The sequence below is a fragment of the Bos indicus genome, chromosome 10 (genome assembly GCF_029378745.1).
Source record: "Bos indicus isolate NIAB-ARS_2022 breed Sahiwal x Tharparkar chromosome 10, NIAB-ARS_B.indTharparkar_mat_pri_1.0, whole genome shotgun sequence".
NCBI lineage: Eukaryota > Metazoa > Chordata > Mammalia > Artiodactyla > Bovidae > Bos > Bos indicus.
Genome location: NC_091769.1, coordinates 7,840,064 through 7,856,991, shown reverse-complemented (window position 1 = coordinate 7,856,991; position 16,928 = coordinate 7,840,064). Strand labels below are relative to the sequence as shown.

The window sequence follows — 16,928 nt, the reverse complement described above, 5'->3', positions numbered from 1 at the left end:
TTCCCCCCTCTTTTCCCTCAAAACAACAACCAAAGGACAAATGACACTTTAAACATACGGTAATTTTACTACTAAATTCCAATATATTTGTATCTTATTCACAAGGGAAAAACATATTAGACTCTGAACATCGTTCAATGTAAAATAGACATTATGTATTCATAATTTAAAGCTAGAAAGACAGGATGCATTTCTTAGTTTAAATTCTAGGTCTTTAGAGATTATCAGGGATATAACAAGTCCATGGCGTCACTACGAGTCAGACTCAACTGAACAACTTCACTTTCACTTTTCACTTTCACACAATGGAGAAGGCAATGGCAACCCACTCCAGTGTTCTTGCCTGGAGAACCCCAGGGACGGCAGAGCCTGGTGGGCTGCCGTCTATGGGGTCGCACAGAGTTGGACACGACTGAAGCGACTTAGCAGCAGCAGCAGCAAGTCATTATAATTAAAACTAGGATGCTGACATTTCCCAAACCATAATATTTTATGAACCAATTCTCAATTTATTACACAAGAAAAAATATGCCAGGTAAAAGGGACCTCATGTCACTTGGACCAAATAAAATATCAACCTAGTCACACACTTCTGGCTGTAACAGAAACAACAAAATTCAACAGAATTAAACAGACAGGGGTGTAGTTACAAAAGAATTCTAGGAAAGTAAAATCAAGCCATACTTGAAAAAATAAAAATAGATCCATAAATGATCAAAAAAAATACCACTGTATGCATTCTTTCATGGTTCCTGATTTGTAGTTTTATCCCCTTTTACAACTAAATTAAAAAATACACCTGAACAAGTTGACCAAAAAAAAAAAAAGTATAAAAGTAATTGAATGGGAAAAACTTTGAAAATGTGACAGTAAAATTTAACTAGGAGTCTCCCATCAAATCTCTTCTAATAAATTTTATACATAAAGTAATTTCATATTTAATGTGTATATTTATGTATATTATAATAATATTGTTAGTTTTAACATAATTGAAATTTATATTCTTGCATCAAAGGCTAAGCTAATGAATATCAGTTATCCTTAATATATTTCCACTTCTATCTCCCCTCCTATGTAATGTTGAGATAATCTGGAATTTTAGATGCATTTTTAAATTTTCAGATTATGCAATAAAAGTTTAGGTAAATACATTTTATTAGTTTACTTTCTAATTTAATCTGTATCCAGTTTTCTTCTTTCTTAGTTTTATCTTTGGTTTTGCTATTTATCAGCATATTTACTAAGTAGACGAAATGAATTACTCACTACGTGCACGTATTTGACTATTTTCATTTGTTCCCTGGGTGTTGGTTCTGTTTGTTCAATGTAATTCCTCTTTCAGAGCTGTCGTTTCCTTCAAATGTCTGGCATTTCCTGATTTGGGGCTCATCTTGAGGTCTGAGACTTGCAACTGTTTGTCACTGTTGGCTGCAGGTCCCCGTGACAGAGGCTTCCCTGGTAGCCCTGTTGGTAAAGAAACTGCCTGCAATGCAGGAGACCTGAGTTCGATTCCTGGGTTGGGAAGATCCCCTGCAGGAAGAAATGACAACCCACTCCAGTATTCTTGCCTGGAGAATCCCATGGTCAGAGGAGCCTGGTGGGCTACAGTCCACGAGGCCACAAGAGTCGGACAGGACTTAGCAACTAAACCACAAGCATCCCGTGACAGAAGCCAGCCTTAGGGAGATGGGAGAGGAACAAGGAGGCTGATGCCCAGAGGGTGCTCACTGTCTTATCCTCTTAGACTGGGGTTCCCTGTGTCTTCTTGGGCACTGGTGTGCTACCCTGCCATCAGCATCTACACTTGTCTTGGGGAAGGATGAGTAGGTTCAGCAGGTCTAACTAATCCAAATTATGCTGGCTTAGGGCTCGCCTCTTCCCATCAAAACCCCCAAACCCCACAGCAGCTCCAAGCTTTGCTGCACAACTCAACGGTGTCTGGGCTGTGGTCCTCTGTTTTGTTTCTCAGTCAATCCTGTCCTATCTGTTTGCCTTCTGTCATGCTGCTGCTGCTGCTGCTGCTAAGTTGCTTCAGTCATGTCCAACTCTGTGCGACCCCATAGAGAGCAGCCTACCAGGCTCTCCTGTCCCTGGGATTCTCCAGGCAAGAACACTGGAGTGGGTTGCCATTTCCTTCTGAGTTACCTCAATTTTCTGGTCAATGGATAGCACTCTTTCTTACTACAGATGATTAAAACAAACAAACAAGCAACAGGATCCCCTGGTGGTATCCCCTGGTGGTAAAGAATCAGCGTGCCAGTGCAGGAGACTCAGGTTCGATTCCTGAGCCATTAAGGTCCCATGTGCTGTAGAGGAACTGAGCCCACGCACCACACCTACTGAGCCTGTGCTCTAGAGCCCAGGAGGCACAACTACCGAGCCCACGTGCTGCAGCTCCTGGAGCCCCCCGGCTCTAGAATCTGTGCTCTGCAACAAGAGAAGCCACTGCAGTGAGAAGCCTGTGCACCACAACCAGAGAGGAGCTCACCGCAGCTAGAGAAAAAGCTATGCAGCAACAAAGACCCAGCACAGCCCAAAATAAATAATAACATTATATATCAAAGAAACTCCTACTACTTTAGTCACGTCATGTCAGTTTTGTAAGGAGACTAAGACACCCATGGCCGATGAGCCTGACATGACTGTTTTCACTGTATCTCCTTTCTGGAGATATCTGGTCTTTAATTTAATTACTCTCAACTGTCTGTCCCTATAAGGTACTCAGGCTTCCACAAAACAGAGGTTTGTTGGTAATATGAGCTAAATTAGTTACGCTAAACAAAAGTGTTCATGTTTCCCTACGGTATTAAAGAGACTGGAAGACTTTCTGATTATACTTTTTACTTCTCCATTTATGCTGTATAACATAAATCTCACAAGCAAACATCCCAGTTTAAAAGTTACCACAAGATGGTGCTGAGAAGTCAGGTACCTTTTGGATACAAAAATCTTTGAGTCAGATTTATCTCAAACCAGATTTTCGTGTGCTAGTCAGGATCAGGTAGAAATCTCATTTTCATTTACATACTTTCACCAAAAGTATGTATTTTTTAATGTTAAGGTATATTTTTATTTGGTTTCAATTTTCAGCGTTTATTTTATCTTTGAGGTTGAAGTTTAAACTATTACTTTTGAAGAGATAACTTTTCACAGTGCGGGAGTTTATATACTAAATCTCTATGTGGGAGGTATGTCCTAGCAGATTAGTCAAAGGGGCAAATGTTTACTAGGAAAAGTACTTATTCTGGATTCCCATGCTGAAAAGAATCAGCAACAGTGGCCCACTCCTTTCTAAGCATTTTGATTCAAACGAGGGCATGACCTGAAGTATATAGGAAACCCAGTCTTAATGTTTAAAAAACAAAAGTCTGTCTAATCACCAATTTCTGAGAGCTCTTCAAGGCTGAATTTATTAAGCACCTTAGTGCCTAACAACCAACACAAAGAGCCAAGAGCATTCCCAAGGCAGCTGAGGGACTGATGTCACTTTCCATGTATAATAAAGCACTTGGCACGAAACGGCTAGCATTTCATCACATCAAAAGCTACAGTGCATGTATGTTGCTAAGAAAAGGCCAGTAATCAAGGAGCTGTCCTTCGGTAGCAAAAGCCTCATTGGCCCATGTGCTCCTATTTTGCACTAATAATATCAGTTCAAGTAAAGGAAGCAATAAAGAAAGCAAAAAAGCAAAAAAAAAAAAAAAAAAACAAAACTATCAGTTTTTTTCCTACTACTTTGAATATATGCGTTAAGAGGTGCTACAGTAATAAAATGCAAACTTAAAAGGCAAAGGCTGAGTTTATTTCAACTTTTCTGGATCACATCATGCACAGTTCATTTTATGTTGTAAAAAGGGAGATGAATGTCTGTAAATCAAAGCCTCATGGCTGATTAGGAAGAAGAGGGAACTGGAGTCAGAAGCTCTGGATCTTGGCCCCAGCCTGGCCACATTGCAGTGTGTGACTCTGACTCATATAAACCAATCTTTCAATTTCCTCATCGGTGAAATAAACCGGACTCAACATCTCAAGGTCCTTCCCGTTCTGAAGTTTGGGGAAGCTTCCTTTTAAACTACCCTAAATGTAACAGCTTAGAGACCTGTGCTGAAGTTCAAGTCTAATGCCACTGTTCTTTTAATTTTCCTAGTTGGATGGAAATATCCTCCCTTCTGAGGACAATGACTGGCTGCCTAAGTAACTGTAGGTTCTGGTGCCATCCCGCCTGGTTCTGAATCCCAACTCTGCCCCTCACTAGCTGTATGATCTTGGCCAGCCATAGTTTAAAATGAGACGAATAACTGTACAGAAAACGTATGTCATGAGGATTAAGTGAGATTATACCTGTAACAGGATACCTGGACCAGCACCAGGCATGTAATGGAAGGCTCAGTAGGTGTCGGTCTGTTTTCAGCATCACTACTGTGTGTGTGTGTTGCGTGCTTGTGTGCTCAGTGGCCTCCAGCTCCTTTCAACCCTATTGATGCAGCCCACCAGGCTCCTCTGTCCATGGGATTTTCCAGATAAGAACAGTAGAGTGAGTATACTACTTCATGGGATCCTCCCAACTCAGGGATTGAACCCGAATCTCCTGCATTGCAGGAAGATTCTGGACCGCTTGAGCTGCTTTGCTAACGAGCCTGCCTTTGAACCAGTTCCTCAAGTTCACCTACTACAGGAGCCCTTCTTCACAAACTGCGCAGGGTACTTGGAACGGCTGGTCAACCAGAAGTGGGGCTGCTGCAGCCATTTTCATAAATCCAAGCCCTGAATGGGTGCTATTTTGGCGTCTTCACTGCATTTGAAGACATGACTGCTGGACAGCAACCACAGACTTTGCAGTGGGAACAGCCATCCTTACACAGAGGAGAGGCAGACATGTGTTTACCTTGTGCTCAGTGTAGTAGAATCTTAACCAGCAAATAAACTTTATTTAGTAAGAAAATCTGAATCCAGAAGCCTCATGTGTTAAGCAAGGAAAATTGTTACAAACACGTGACAACTTTAAAGGGGATTCCTGGGTGGTGCAGTGGTAAAGAACCCACCTGCAGGAGATGTAGGAGACCCAAGTTTGATCCCTGGGTTGGGAGGATCCCCTGCAGGAGGGCATGGCAACGCACTCTGGCATTCTTGCCTGGAGAATCCCATGGACAGAGGAGTCTGCCGGGCTACAGTCTGTGGGGTCGCAAAGAGTCAGACTCGACGGAGCACACAATCAGGGAAAGACTGGAAAATCTGCTTGTGGCCACACAGCAAGGATATCTCAAAGAAATGTCAGGGACAGTGCTACAAGGACAAAGAAGTTGGCCAGAAAGAGCTCCCAGGACCAAACTGAAGCAATTTGGTCCATCAAAAAAGACACGTCTTGGTTAGTTAAAAGATGCTTGTTCCTTGGAAGAAAAGCTATGATGAACCTAGACAGCATACTAAAAAGCAGAGACATCACTTTGCCAACAAAGGTTCATACAGTCAAAGCTATGGTTTTTCCAGTAGTCATGTAGCAATGTAAGAGGTGGACCATAAAGAAGGCTGAGCACTGAAGAACTGATGCTTTGGAACTGTGGTGCTGGAGAAGACTGGAGTTTGAGCAAACTACGGGAGTTAGTGAAGGAGAGGAAAGCCTGGCGTGCTGCAGTTCGTGGCGTCGAAGAGAGTCAGACATGACTGAGCAAATGAACAGCAACAAAAAATCTTGTTTACTCAGAGAAAGGCCTGGAGTTCAAAATGATGTTCAAAGGACTGTAGCCTTCAGGGCTCCTCAGTCCATGGGATTTCCTAGGCAAGAATACTGGAGTTGGTAGCCATTTCCTTCTCCAGGGGATCTTCCTGCCCCAGGGATCGAACCCAGGCCTCCTGCATTGCAGGCAGATTCTTTACTGCCTGAGCCAGCAGGCAAGCCTGGTATAAAGTGTACCAAAAGGAATTTGTAATGCAGAGATAAAATAAGACACGCATAATATTTATATGGATTTTAACAAGCTAGGAAGTGTTGTTAAAATACAGGTGCTTTGTTTTTTCTTATGTCTGTCTATAGTGTATAAATATGTGCTTGTTTTTGTACCTCTTACACAACAGGAAAAAGTAAAGACCAGGAACTCTGAGTAAGACAAACAGTCGAGAAAACCAAGGGAATATCCCAAGATAAGAACAGACGGAGGGGCACAGGACGTGACAAAAACAGCCAGGCGAAAAGAGGGCACAGTACTGATGGTTGCACTCAATGGCCAAGCAGAGAGAGGGTCCAGAAACAGGATCCGAGATGCTATCAGCCAAAGGGTCCCAAAGAGCATCAGGCAGAGTCTACCCCTCATCTCCTGGGGGAGAAACCTCTAGAATGCCCAACTGATTTCAAGAAAATATTCAAAGGGCGTACATTAACCTTTAATAATGTTAACAGACCAGGCCAATACATCATGAAGACAGGACAATGGGCTATGGAGCACTGGCCAAGCGAGACATGAAAGCAAACCATTTCGAGTGACAGAGGGTGGGGACTGAGTGGGAAATAAAAACCTACCTGAAAGCCAAATACTACAAGGTCTGGTTGATTTTGCAAATCAAGTTCAGCCTGATTCCTGCTGGCCAAGGTTGGACTCACATTAGGAGAAGAACCCAAACCGATACCATGTTCTGACCGGCAATGATTGGTCAGAAACCAGATCTGTAACCTGGTCACTGAAGAGGTACTCTGTTTCTAGTGACTATGTGAACTCTGGGTAGGTTTCAAAGTTTTATAGCCTTGCTGGGGCTGCTGCTGCTGCTGCTAAGTCACTTCGGTCGTGTCTGACTGTGTGCAACCCCATAGATGGCAGCCCATCAGGCTCCCCCATCCCTGGGATTCTCCAGGCAAGAACACTGGAGTGAGTTGCCATTTCCTTCTCTAATGCATGAAAGTGAAAAGTGAAAGTGAAGTCGCTCAGTCGTGTCTGACTCTTAGCGACCCCATGGACTGCAGCCCACCAGGCTCCTCCGTCCATGGGATTTGCCAGGCAAGAGTACTGGAGTGGGGTGCCATTGCTATAGCCTTAGAATGCATCGAAATCAGAGGCTAAATAACAAAACTACAAGTGAAACATGCAGTGTGGATCTTTTAGAATAAGTTTAAGTGTACTAAGTTTGTAATAATGTATCTGGGCATTTTACTTGTGTTTTAAGGTATTTGAGATATTCAAAAAAGCAGTCTACTAAATTTATTTACTTAAAGGAATTCAATTGTATAGCTAATGTTTAAGCATTTAACAGTTGCTCAATACATTGAGCAATAAATAACAGGTAAAAAGTGTTCTTCTCCATGGTTAGAAGGCCTCCAGACCAGAGGGGGGTGGGGGGGGGGGGACTATCAGCTCTTGTTAGCAAGGTTCTCATTCCGTGAGGTGGCTCCTTTTATTGAATAGATTTAAAATATTCTAAATAAAGCCACATGCCACATATACTTTTTAAGTCCAAAACACCAAAATAGTTACAGTCTTTGTCATCTGGTACTGAAACGTCAGCACCTGGAGCAGAGAAGCCTGTTGCAGGGCCTAGCAAGGAAAACCGGCAGCTTGTGCTCAAAAGACCCAAACTTGGCAGTGGCTTTCAGGCAAGAGCTGTAAAGACAATATTAGGGGAGAGGGACCTAGGATGCAGGGTCACCACTGACTGGTTGGTGGTGAGGTAACAGGGTGATGTTCTGGGAAGCTCAGCCTTCTAGTTCCAGTCGGTCTGAGGTCTACACACAACGCATGTGCTCAGCATGTAGTCAAATCCTCCATCTGGTGAGGGTCTTGGTTTCTACAGAACGACCCAGAGATGATCTATATTCCTTCAGGAGGAAGAGTCCTGGGACCATTACCCTAATCACTTACTACTTGAGTCTGCTCTTTGAAACTGGGGGAAGGCCTAGGAAACTAACCACCCCCGCCCTTTTTTTTCCAACAAGAAACAGGGGACACGGAGGGGCTTTTGTGTCTAGGAAGGCCCCTCAGGGCTTTAATCCCTGCTCAGCTTTAATGCCCCCTCCCCTTTCTTTGAGACTGCTTAATCTTAAGGGGGAACAGGTATATAGGAAAAGAAAGTTTTATACAGAGAGGTGAACCATCAACCTGCCAGAGGAACTTGGTTTAGGGGGACTCAGTTTCAAATTTTCCAATGTTTTCCACAGTGAACACTTTTTTATTTCAAATAAGGAAAAGATAATAGACATTTCTTTGAAAAGAACATGAGGACATGCATCACTTAGGTAGGTCTGCATGACCCAGAGGTTCAGGACTCCCTGTGGGGCTGCCTAGCTAACACCGCCTGGAGTCTGGGCTTGAGAACACCCAGCTGAACTGAGAGAGTGAGGCCTGGGGACTGGGGTCAGAAATTCAGTGAAAGGCGAGGCAGGAAGGAAAAGGGAAAAGTAGACACAAGCAGGAAGCAAGGGCAGGAACCCAGGGCATTTTAATGAGGCTGTTAAACCCAAATCAAGAAGACAGAGATGAGAAAACAAGTTGGCAGGGCCAGGGATGAACTCTGCAGATCAGTCAGGCCTCCAGGCCTGGGGAATCTTTCTGCCTGGCTCCCGACCTATAACAGAACTTCTGACCTGCCTAATTCCCTGGCAGGTAATGACAACCTTTACACCAGCAACCTGCTGTACCTGCAGCTAGGATATAACTGCTGAGGACATCTTGGTTCTTTTTCAGCATCACTTCTAATCACGCAGTGAGGGCAAACCCACTGTCCTTATGAAAATGCGCTGCTGCCCAGCTTCCAAAAGAGGCTGGCCCAACACGACAGAATATCAGCCTCATTTGAGGAACTGACCGCATTCTAAACCACGGCAGGAAGGGGTTTTGATAGAAAACTACTAGATACACCTGAGACTTCTCCATGCCCGATTAAGGAGCACCCTGGTAGCTCAGAGGGTAAAGAATCTGCCTGCAATGTAGGAGACCTGGGTTTGATCCCTGGATCGGGAAGATCCCCTGGAGAAGGAAATGGCAACCCACTCCAATATTCTTGCCTGGAGAACTCTATGTACAGAGGAGCCTGGTGGGTTACAGTCTATGAGGTTGCAGACTTGGGCACGACTGGGACTAACACTTTAACTTTCTACAAGAAGTTTATAACAGAGAAAAGTGAAGGAGAGTCTCCCAGGGAATGCTGTTTATTAACTGAATATTGCTTTTCAAGATCCTGCTTTAAAAATTCCTACTTAAGGTCAGATCTGGTGAGGAACATCCATTAATGGAGTCTTCCATGATGAGTAACTGAACACCTGAGAAAGACAGTCTAAATACTTGAGAAAAACATTTGCATGCAATTGGCAACGTAGCAAGAAGTTGCCTTTTCTTTGTTTACCAAGCTGCTCAAGCCATTGTTCAAACTATGGCAGGCACACTTTGTAAGCCTCTGTGCCGTTCTCTGTAACTTCCGTACAACAGTGACGTCACCAGAAAAGAACCAAGCGCACCGTTTCTTTATAAGCTGCTTACTTAACACCTCAGGTGTGTATTTCAGGAAATCAGTGTTACCTTACAGACAGCAGGCTACAGATGGGGAGGTTAGCACCCTGACGCATTGGCTTCCGTGGTGGCTCAGACAGCAAAGAATCCGCCTGCAATGCAGGAGATTTGGGTTTCATCCCTGGGTTGGGAAGATCCCCGGAGAAGGGAATGGCAACCTGCTCCAGTATCCTTCCCTGGAGAATCTATGGACAGAGGAGCCTGGCGGGCTACCTTCTATGGGGTCACAAAGAGTTGGAAACGACTGGGCAACTAACACTTTTCCCTCAGATGCATGGATATGATAATGATTAACTAATGGCTGGCTTAGCAGGTCACAAAGTGTTAAGTAATGATTCTAGGCTCTGAAAAGCATCTGACCAAGAATGTTGGGCAACGCATTTGATAATATTCATCAAAACGAGCACGTGGGCACCAAGAGCTTTTAGAAAACCTGGAACAATGATATCCTAGCCACATAAGAGAGGGGGAAGGCACAGAAGCATTCTTTCCTGCAGTTGTTCTAAATCACTGGAGTCAAAAGAAATCATAGGATAGGCACCTACATTTGGTCTGTATTTCAAGCAACTGTCATCTTCCAAAGAAATCTCATAAGTGATGGGGTGGGGGAGGCAAATTATTTGACATAATCAAAAATCTTTAGTAATCCAATATTGCAATGAATTATTATAAAAATCTTCTCCTTCGGAGAGGAAGGAAGCCAGAAAGAAGTTAATATAAATCTCAAGGCTGAATACTCTGCCAGGAAAATGACTTTCAGTGATACAAACACAAGGCAGATGTTCTAAAAGAAATTTAAAATTTAATCAGACACGAAGTCTTTCAGTCATTACCTGTGTGCACTCAAGACAACAGCCACAAATTGGATTTTTAGAATCATTTTTGCAACCATCTAAAAATCACATTTCTTCCAGTAAGGTAAGAAATACTCTGTGACTGGTAGAAGCTTAACATGAAAAAAAAATTCCCAACCTAGGGATCAAACCTGGGTCTCCTATATCGCAGGTAGTTCTTTACCATCTGAGCCACCAGGGAAGCCCTCAAAAATGTTAAGATAGCAAACAAATGCTTTAAAAAATGAATGTATCATGATTTGACTAATTTTAGTTTCTTCTTTACCCTTATGGTACAAGTTCTACTGAACCAAAGTTCAAAAGATTTTTTTTTTATAGTTCATTTTATTAATCTATGCTAAGAATTGAGCCAAACTAATGATTTTAAGAGTATCACAATCAAATGTATAACCATTAAAGCTGCTCATTTGATGTGTTTGTAAAGTAGTAGTAAGTAGTTTGTAAAGTAGCTATATTTGTAAAGTAGTATAACTCAAGACTATGAAAGCACATTATTATTAGGTTCCTAGAAATTTCTGTTAAATTTTTCTCCTTATTATACTCACAGGTCTTTCATTCATTTTTCTGGTTTTCTATTTTTAAATGGGATTTTAAAAAAAAGGAAAAATGTTTTTCAAGTTCAAGTATTGTTATATGACAATTATCTTAATTTTTTACCAGCAAATTTAGAACTCAGTCTTAAAAATAAAAGTTCAGATTATTATTATTTTTTTAAAGAGCACTCTCTAAAAAGAGAAAAAAGAGCTCTTTTAAAATTGAAACTGTGGTTTTATTTAAATTTACTTTCTAGATTTTTAATTGTATTTTTTTCCCCACCTCAGTGCATGAATGCAATATATCATTCTTGGTATGTTTTTCCGGTCATAGACATCTGTTGTTTCCGGGTAGAATATCTGGAAAACAAAAGGGAAAAATGTATTTATTAGGCGCCGCTTTTTACAATTATTTTAACTCCCCAAATGACCCTCTTTTGATTGTCCTTGCTGCTCTGTATTTATTTAAATGAAGGGGAATCTCAGTTGTGCCTCATGTTTTCCATGTGGACCAATCACTGCATCAGGTCCCTGCCTGACAGCGCCTCCTAGTGGCTCAACGGAGATTCACAGTCAGCCACTTCAGGAAGGCTTTGTCCACAGGGCTGGGTGGCAGCTTCACTCCGCAAGGCATGAGCCCGTGCAGGCTTTGCTTTCTGTACCAGAGTCACTCCTGTGACTGCCCAGGGGTCCCCTGGCCTGAGAAGGGTGTCCTTTTGAAATCATTTTATTACACGGTTAAGAACTTGGCTACACAGTTCTGTAAACATGTATGTATATACATACAACACACACACATATCCATGTTACTACTTTAAGGAGAAAAAAACATCCATTTTTACTGATTAAAATCTGGACAGTAGATAAAGTATGAAAGAAAAACACTTATAAACCTACCTCCAGACTGTCACTATTAGCATTTTGGTATATTTTCTTCAAGTCTTTTATCTGTATGTCTCTGTTTTTTTTTTTTTTTTACATTTATGTATGTGGGTATTTGGAGAAGGCAATAGCATCCCACTCCAGTACTCTTGCCTGGAAAATCCCATGAACGGAGGAGCCTGGTGGGCTGCAATCCATGGGGTCGCTAAGAGTCGGACACGACTAAGCGACTTCACTTTCACTTTTCACTTTCATGCATTGGAGAAGGACATGGCAACCCACTCCAGTGTTCTTGCCTGGAGAATCCCAGGGACGGGGGAGCCCGGTGGGCTGCCGTCTATGGGGTCGCACAGAGTCGGAAACGACTGAATCGACTTAGCAGCATGTGGGTATTTGAAAACCAAATTGCAAGTATTATAAGCCTGTTTAAAACACTTGACAGAGCATGATTGTTTTCCATTCCCTTCATTAGTCTATAAGAACATTACTTCTAGATCCATAGGATTCCTTCATATTTTTGAACCATAATTTAACCAGTTCTCCATGGTTGAACGTTTTTTCCCCCAAATTTGTCCCTATTATAGTCACTACAATAAACATCCCTGCTTTTTCTGTGCACCTGATTACTTCTTTTGGATAACCACCTATGAATGGAGGTAGTAGATTGAAAAATCTGAACACTAAAACTTTTAATGCACCTTGATATGCTTTTTGAGCTTGAAACTAAAAACCTAATAAGAAACAGATTTCAGAATATGGCACCAAAAATGAATAATTAGGATTGAAGCTCCTAAGAGAAGCATATTGGCATTACTTGCTTTTGGTAAATATTTTATAAAATTTGACATAAAAACTAAAATTGCATACCATATGGTAGAACTTGACACTCAAGCACACTTTCTATTGGACACTGAAAGAAGCCAAGAGAAAAGCAAAGTTTCTTGAACTATAAAATGTATAGTCACTGAGTGCTTCAAGAAATATCTATAGTCTATGAAATTTCAAAGGTCTTTCTAAGTTTCCTTTAATACATTTGCTGTAAAAGTATCAATGGGAAGAGGATTCCCCATTTAGAATATGACCAGGTTTAAAAGTTCTACCAGGTAAGCAGAGGACAACTGTAACTTCCCCTCTTCTTTAAAGAAGAAACTTTTATACTGGTATCTCTCTTGGAAAACCATTATGAATATGTCTTCCTTTATCAAGGAGATGGGATCAACTTATAGTTCACCATTTTCTTCAGCATTGAAACCCCAGTGTGTAACATGAAGCTGAGCACAGAGTGGGCAGCTCATATTGATGCATGAAGGAATTTATTAATACATCTAAGTCAATTCAGTATACTGTTGGCTTCTCATTACTGCAATGTAATATATCACTGATTTCATAATAAACATCAGGATTAAAATAGAATCTGTTGCATGGATCACTTGTTTGGCTTAAAATCAAAATAAATGTGGCCAAAACACACACAACTTGAGAAGGTTTAAATCAAATCTTTCAAACATAATAAAATTATCCTAACTAACATATACAGCCTCATACAGAAAAACGGCATTTGAATTTCTTTCTTTTTTAATCTGGTTACCACTCAACACTCTGCTAATACTTACTAAATCACAATTTAGAAATATGAATTCTGTATGATAACCACTTCCCAGAAAGGTATAGCATTCAATATTTTCAACATTTTAGGAGAGGGGAAAGTAGTTTAATTAAAAATGGCAAAATAAAATAGATCAACATTGACCATTGCAAGATAAAATGAACTGAGTTAAAACAGGTATTGGCACAAATGTATTAAAAATAGGCATTCATAAGGAATTCTTTGTTTTTATTGTGGGGGTGTTTTTAATTGCAAACCTGGATTAATACTAAAAACAACACAGGCCTAAATAAGTCAGTAGTCTATCCCCTTGCTGGACCATTTTTAAATAATTTCTTTAAAATAGCTGGACTTACTAAGTAAGCAGTTCAAAAAGGGGAGCTACTGATACACATGGAAACCTTACGGATGGCAAGGGCATTATGCTTAGTGAAAAAGTCAGTCTCAAAAGGTTACCTACCGTATGATTCCATTTCTATAACATTCTCAAAATGACAAAACTATAGAGATGAGAACAGATTAGGGGCCTGCCAGGGGACAGCGCTGGAGAAGGGAAGTGAGGTAGAGGCCAGCCTCTCTGCAGCATCTGTATCTTGATTCTGGTAGAGGTCACAGAAGTCTGTTCATGGATTGAACTACACCCACACGCGCGCGCGCGCACACACACACACACACACACACACACACACACACACACACGAATGCTCACTGGTGAACACTGAACAAAGTCTGAGTCTAGTTAACATTCATATGCCAACGCCAATTTAATTCTGTACTACAGTTATGAGATGTCACCATGAGGGGAACCTGAATGAAGTTTACACAAAGATGTACTATTTTTGCAACTTCCTGTGATGGTAAAATTATTTCAAAATCAGAAGTTTAAGAAATAGCTCTACAATTTCTATCGCATGTAATTATTTTCTCATCTCCTCTACTTGTCTAATCTGTCTCACAGGTATAAGGGCATCTGCTCTTTGAATTTAACAAGTTCTGAATATTTGCAGAATGAGTTTTATTTGGGAGATCTATTTTAGGAGTAAGAGCTCTGACTCGCTAGCCATTAAACTTTAAAGTGATACTATAATTTATAATAATATTTACTTAAATTTATAATGATACAATATATAACAATGCAAAGAGACTTGGAATCTTAGGTATAAATAGCAACACAAAAGAGGGAGATGGTGCTTCTAAATTAATTATCTACCAGGTAAAGCTGTTCTGACCTTGCTGAACTTTACCTAGCTGCTCCCAACCTGAACTCTTGCCATATGTTACTTTACGCGTGCTTTTCCATGTATTTGTTTAGTTCTCACATTTCTCGCTCCCGAGGCAATGAGGGCATCTGCAGCGTTAAGATACCCCATTCTGCGAGCCCCCTCCCACAGTGAGGTGTCCGTGCCAGCCCTGCTGTCTTCCCAGTCCAAGCTTACCTTGGGTAGACCGATGGACTCCATGGCTCTTAACCACTGCACGGTGTTATCTGTGTGCCGAAAGTGAAGGCCCGACTTCTGATGGGGCGGAGAAGAGGGGAGCACACAAAAAGGAGGTAAGAAAGTGGCCACTGCTTCCATTAGCAGGACGCTTTCAATTCTGTTTCTCCTAGAACAGTGCCATGAACGCTCACATAAAGCAACCCGTAAAGGAGATGAGACTTTCTCAGCAACACTCCAACCATTTGGGACGGACCAGTCCAGTCTCCAGAATTCACACGTTTGAGGTAATTCTGAACTAGACTCCCAAAGACCATTTACTGTCTAGCACGCCTAAGGATGTTTTATGAGACGTGTGCACATGCATGAGCACATGTGTGTGCCCACACACACACACACTCAGTGTCAAGACTGTGGCAACCAAGGTTGAGGGCAATAGTAACTTCTGGAAAAAAAGGATTTTTACAAGACTAGATGTCTTTTTTTGTGTGTGGTTTCTGGTTCTGCCAGATCACAACTGTAATATGATTTCTGTTTAAAAAAAAAACAAAACTGGAAAATATAGAAAAATACAAAGATGAAAACAAAAAAACACTCCATGATTCAGAGCTAATTTTAGTATTTATTCCTTCTATAATTTAATGCTAACCTTGGCCTTGTACAATAAGCAAACTTTCAGTGGAAATATTTTACAAGACCTTTTTCTACCCATATAATAAAAGGCTCCATTTTCCATTCCTACAGTTCTAATTAGCCAGCCATTATTGTCTACACAGTCTATAAATAAAATATTCTTGCTGCTATCTTATGAAGTTTTATCAGGTATATACTGCTGACAGCTTTAAAATAATCATATATTTCATTAGTTAAATGTATACCATAATGTTATATATCGTATTTTTCACTTTGAATAAAAGGAAAAGTAAGTACAGCAAGTTTCATCATAATTAACTCCCAATGGTGTATTATCACATTCACAAAGTCTAGCTCTTCCCATATTCTGTGAGCTTCTACAATCTAATGGTTGATTTAACAAAAACTATTTTTCTTGCTGTTAGAAATTATAAAGCATAAGAAAATTAAAATTTTGCAAATATTTATACGTTTTTGATAGTGGCCATTATTTACTGAGATTGGACTGTGTGTGTCAAGCACTTTACATAAATTATCTCTAATTTTCCAAATACTCTGCAGAGTAGTTATTATTCCCACCTTTTTGAGAGATGAGGAACCCTAGGCAACAAAGATGAAGTGATTTGCCTAAAGTCAAACATCTGTTGAGGGGCTGAGCTGGGATTCAAGATGAAATCTCTGTGGATCTGAACACCTTCCCCATGCCATAACCCGCCAAGGGCAGAGCACAGGACCTGATGACCAGGGGATTACTCTTCAGAGGAAAGAAATTAGCTAACCACTGTGAAATAACTAGAGGGAGGCGAGAGGATCTGAAGGGCATGCAGAGAAGAAAGGAAAAGGCGGGGAGGGGAAGAGAGGGAGGGGGAAGGGCATGCGAAGAGAGGAAAAGCATAGGGAGAGAATTCACAGCCATGAGGTAGTGTCTGAGGCTAACTCAGCATCAGCAACGTTTGTGGAACACAAACGGTTCTCAGACACGGCCACTCTGTGAACATGGAGGCCAAAATGGAGACAATCCTCAATCATGTCAGGGCTGAGGACCCTCAACACCATAAAGTGACTAACATAGTCCTCTTCCAAATAAGACGGGTGACTTATTTCTTGACTATGGCAATCTGGCCCCCAGTGAATATTCTCACCTCCTAAAAATTAAGACACCAAATTGATCCTACTTGCTGATAACACCATTAGTATTGGGCTTCCCTGGTGGCTCAGTTGGTAAAGAATCCACCTGCAATGCAGGAGATACCAGTTCGATTCCTATGTCGGGAAGATCTGCTGGAGAAGGTATGAACTACCCACTCTAGTATTCTTGGGCTTCCCTGGTGGCTCAGCTGGTAAAGAATTCGCCTGCAATGTGGGAGACCCTGGTTCGATTCCTGGGTTGGGAAGATCCGCTGGAGAAGGGATGGGCTACCCACTCCAGTATTCTTGGGCTTCCCTGGTGGCTCAGCTGGTAAAGAATCCGCTTGCAATGCGGGCGACCTGGGTTC

The 16,928-nt window shown here is 41.4% G+C and overlaps 1 protein-coding gene across 2 annotated transcripts in view; it reads right to left on the bottom strand.

The window, feature by feature from the left end:
• The window catches only part of IQGAP2 (IQ motif containing GTPase activating protein 2), a 309,664-nt gene that overhangs the window by 122,368 nt on the left and 170,368 nt on the right, over positions 1-16,928 (bottom strand). For both annotated transcript variants that reach the window (XM_019968069.2, XM_019968070.2), the window contains 2 exons: positions 14,800-14,877; positions 11,159-11,235 (listed from right to left, as the gene is read on the bottom strand). In XM_019968069.2, coding sequence (XP_019823628.1) covers positions 11,159-11,235; positions 14,800-14,877 — 155 coding nt within the window. The remainder of the gene's footprint in view (positions 1-11,158; positions 11,236-14,799; positions 14,878-16,928) is intronic.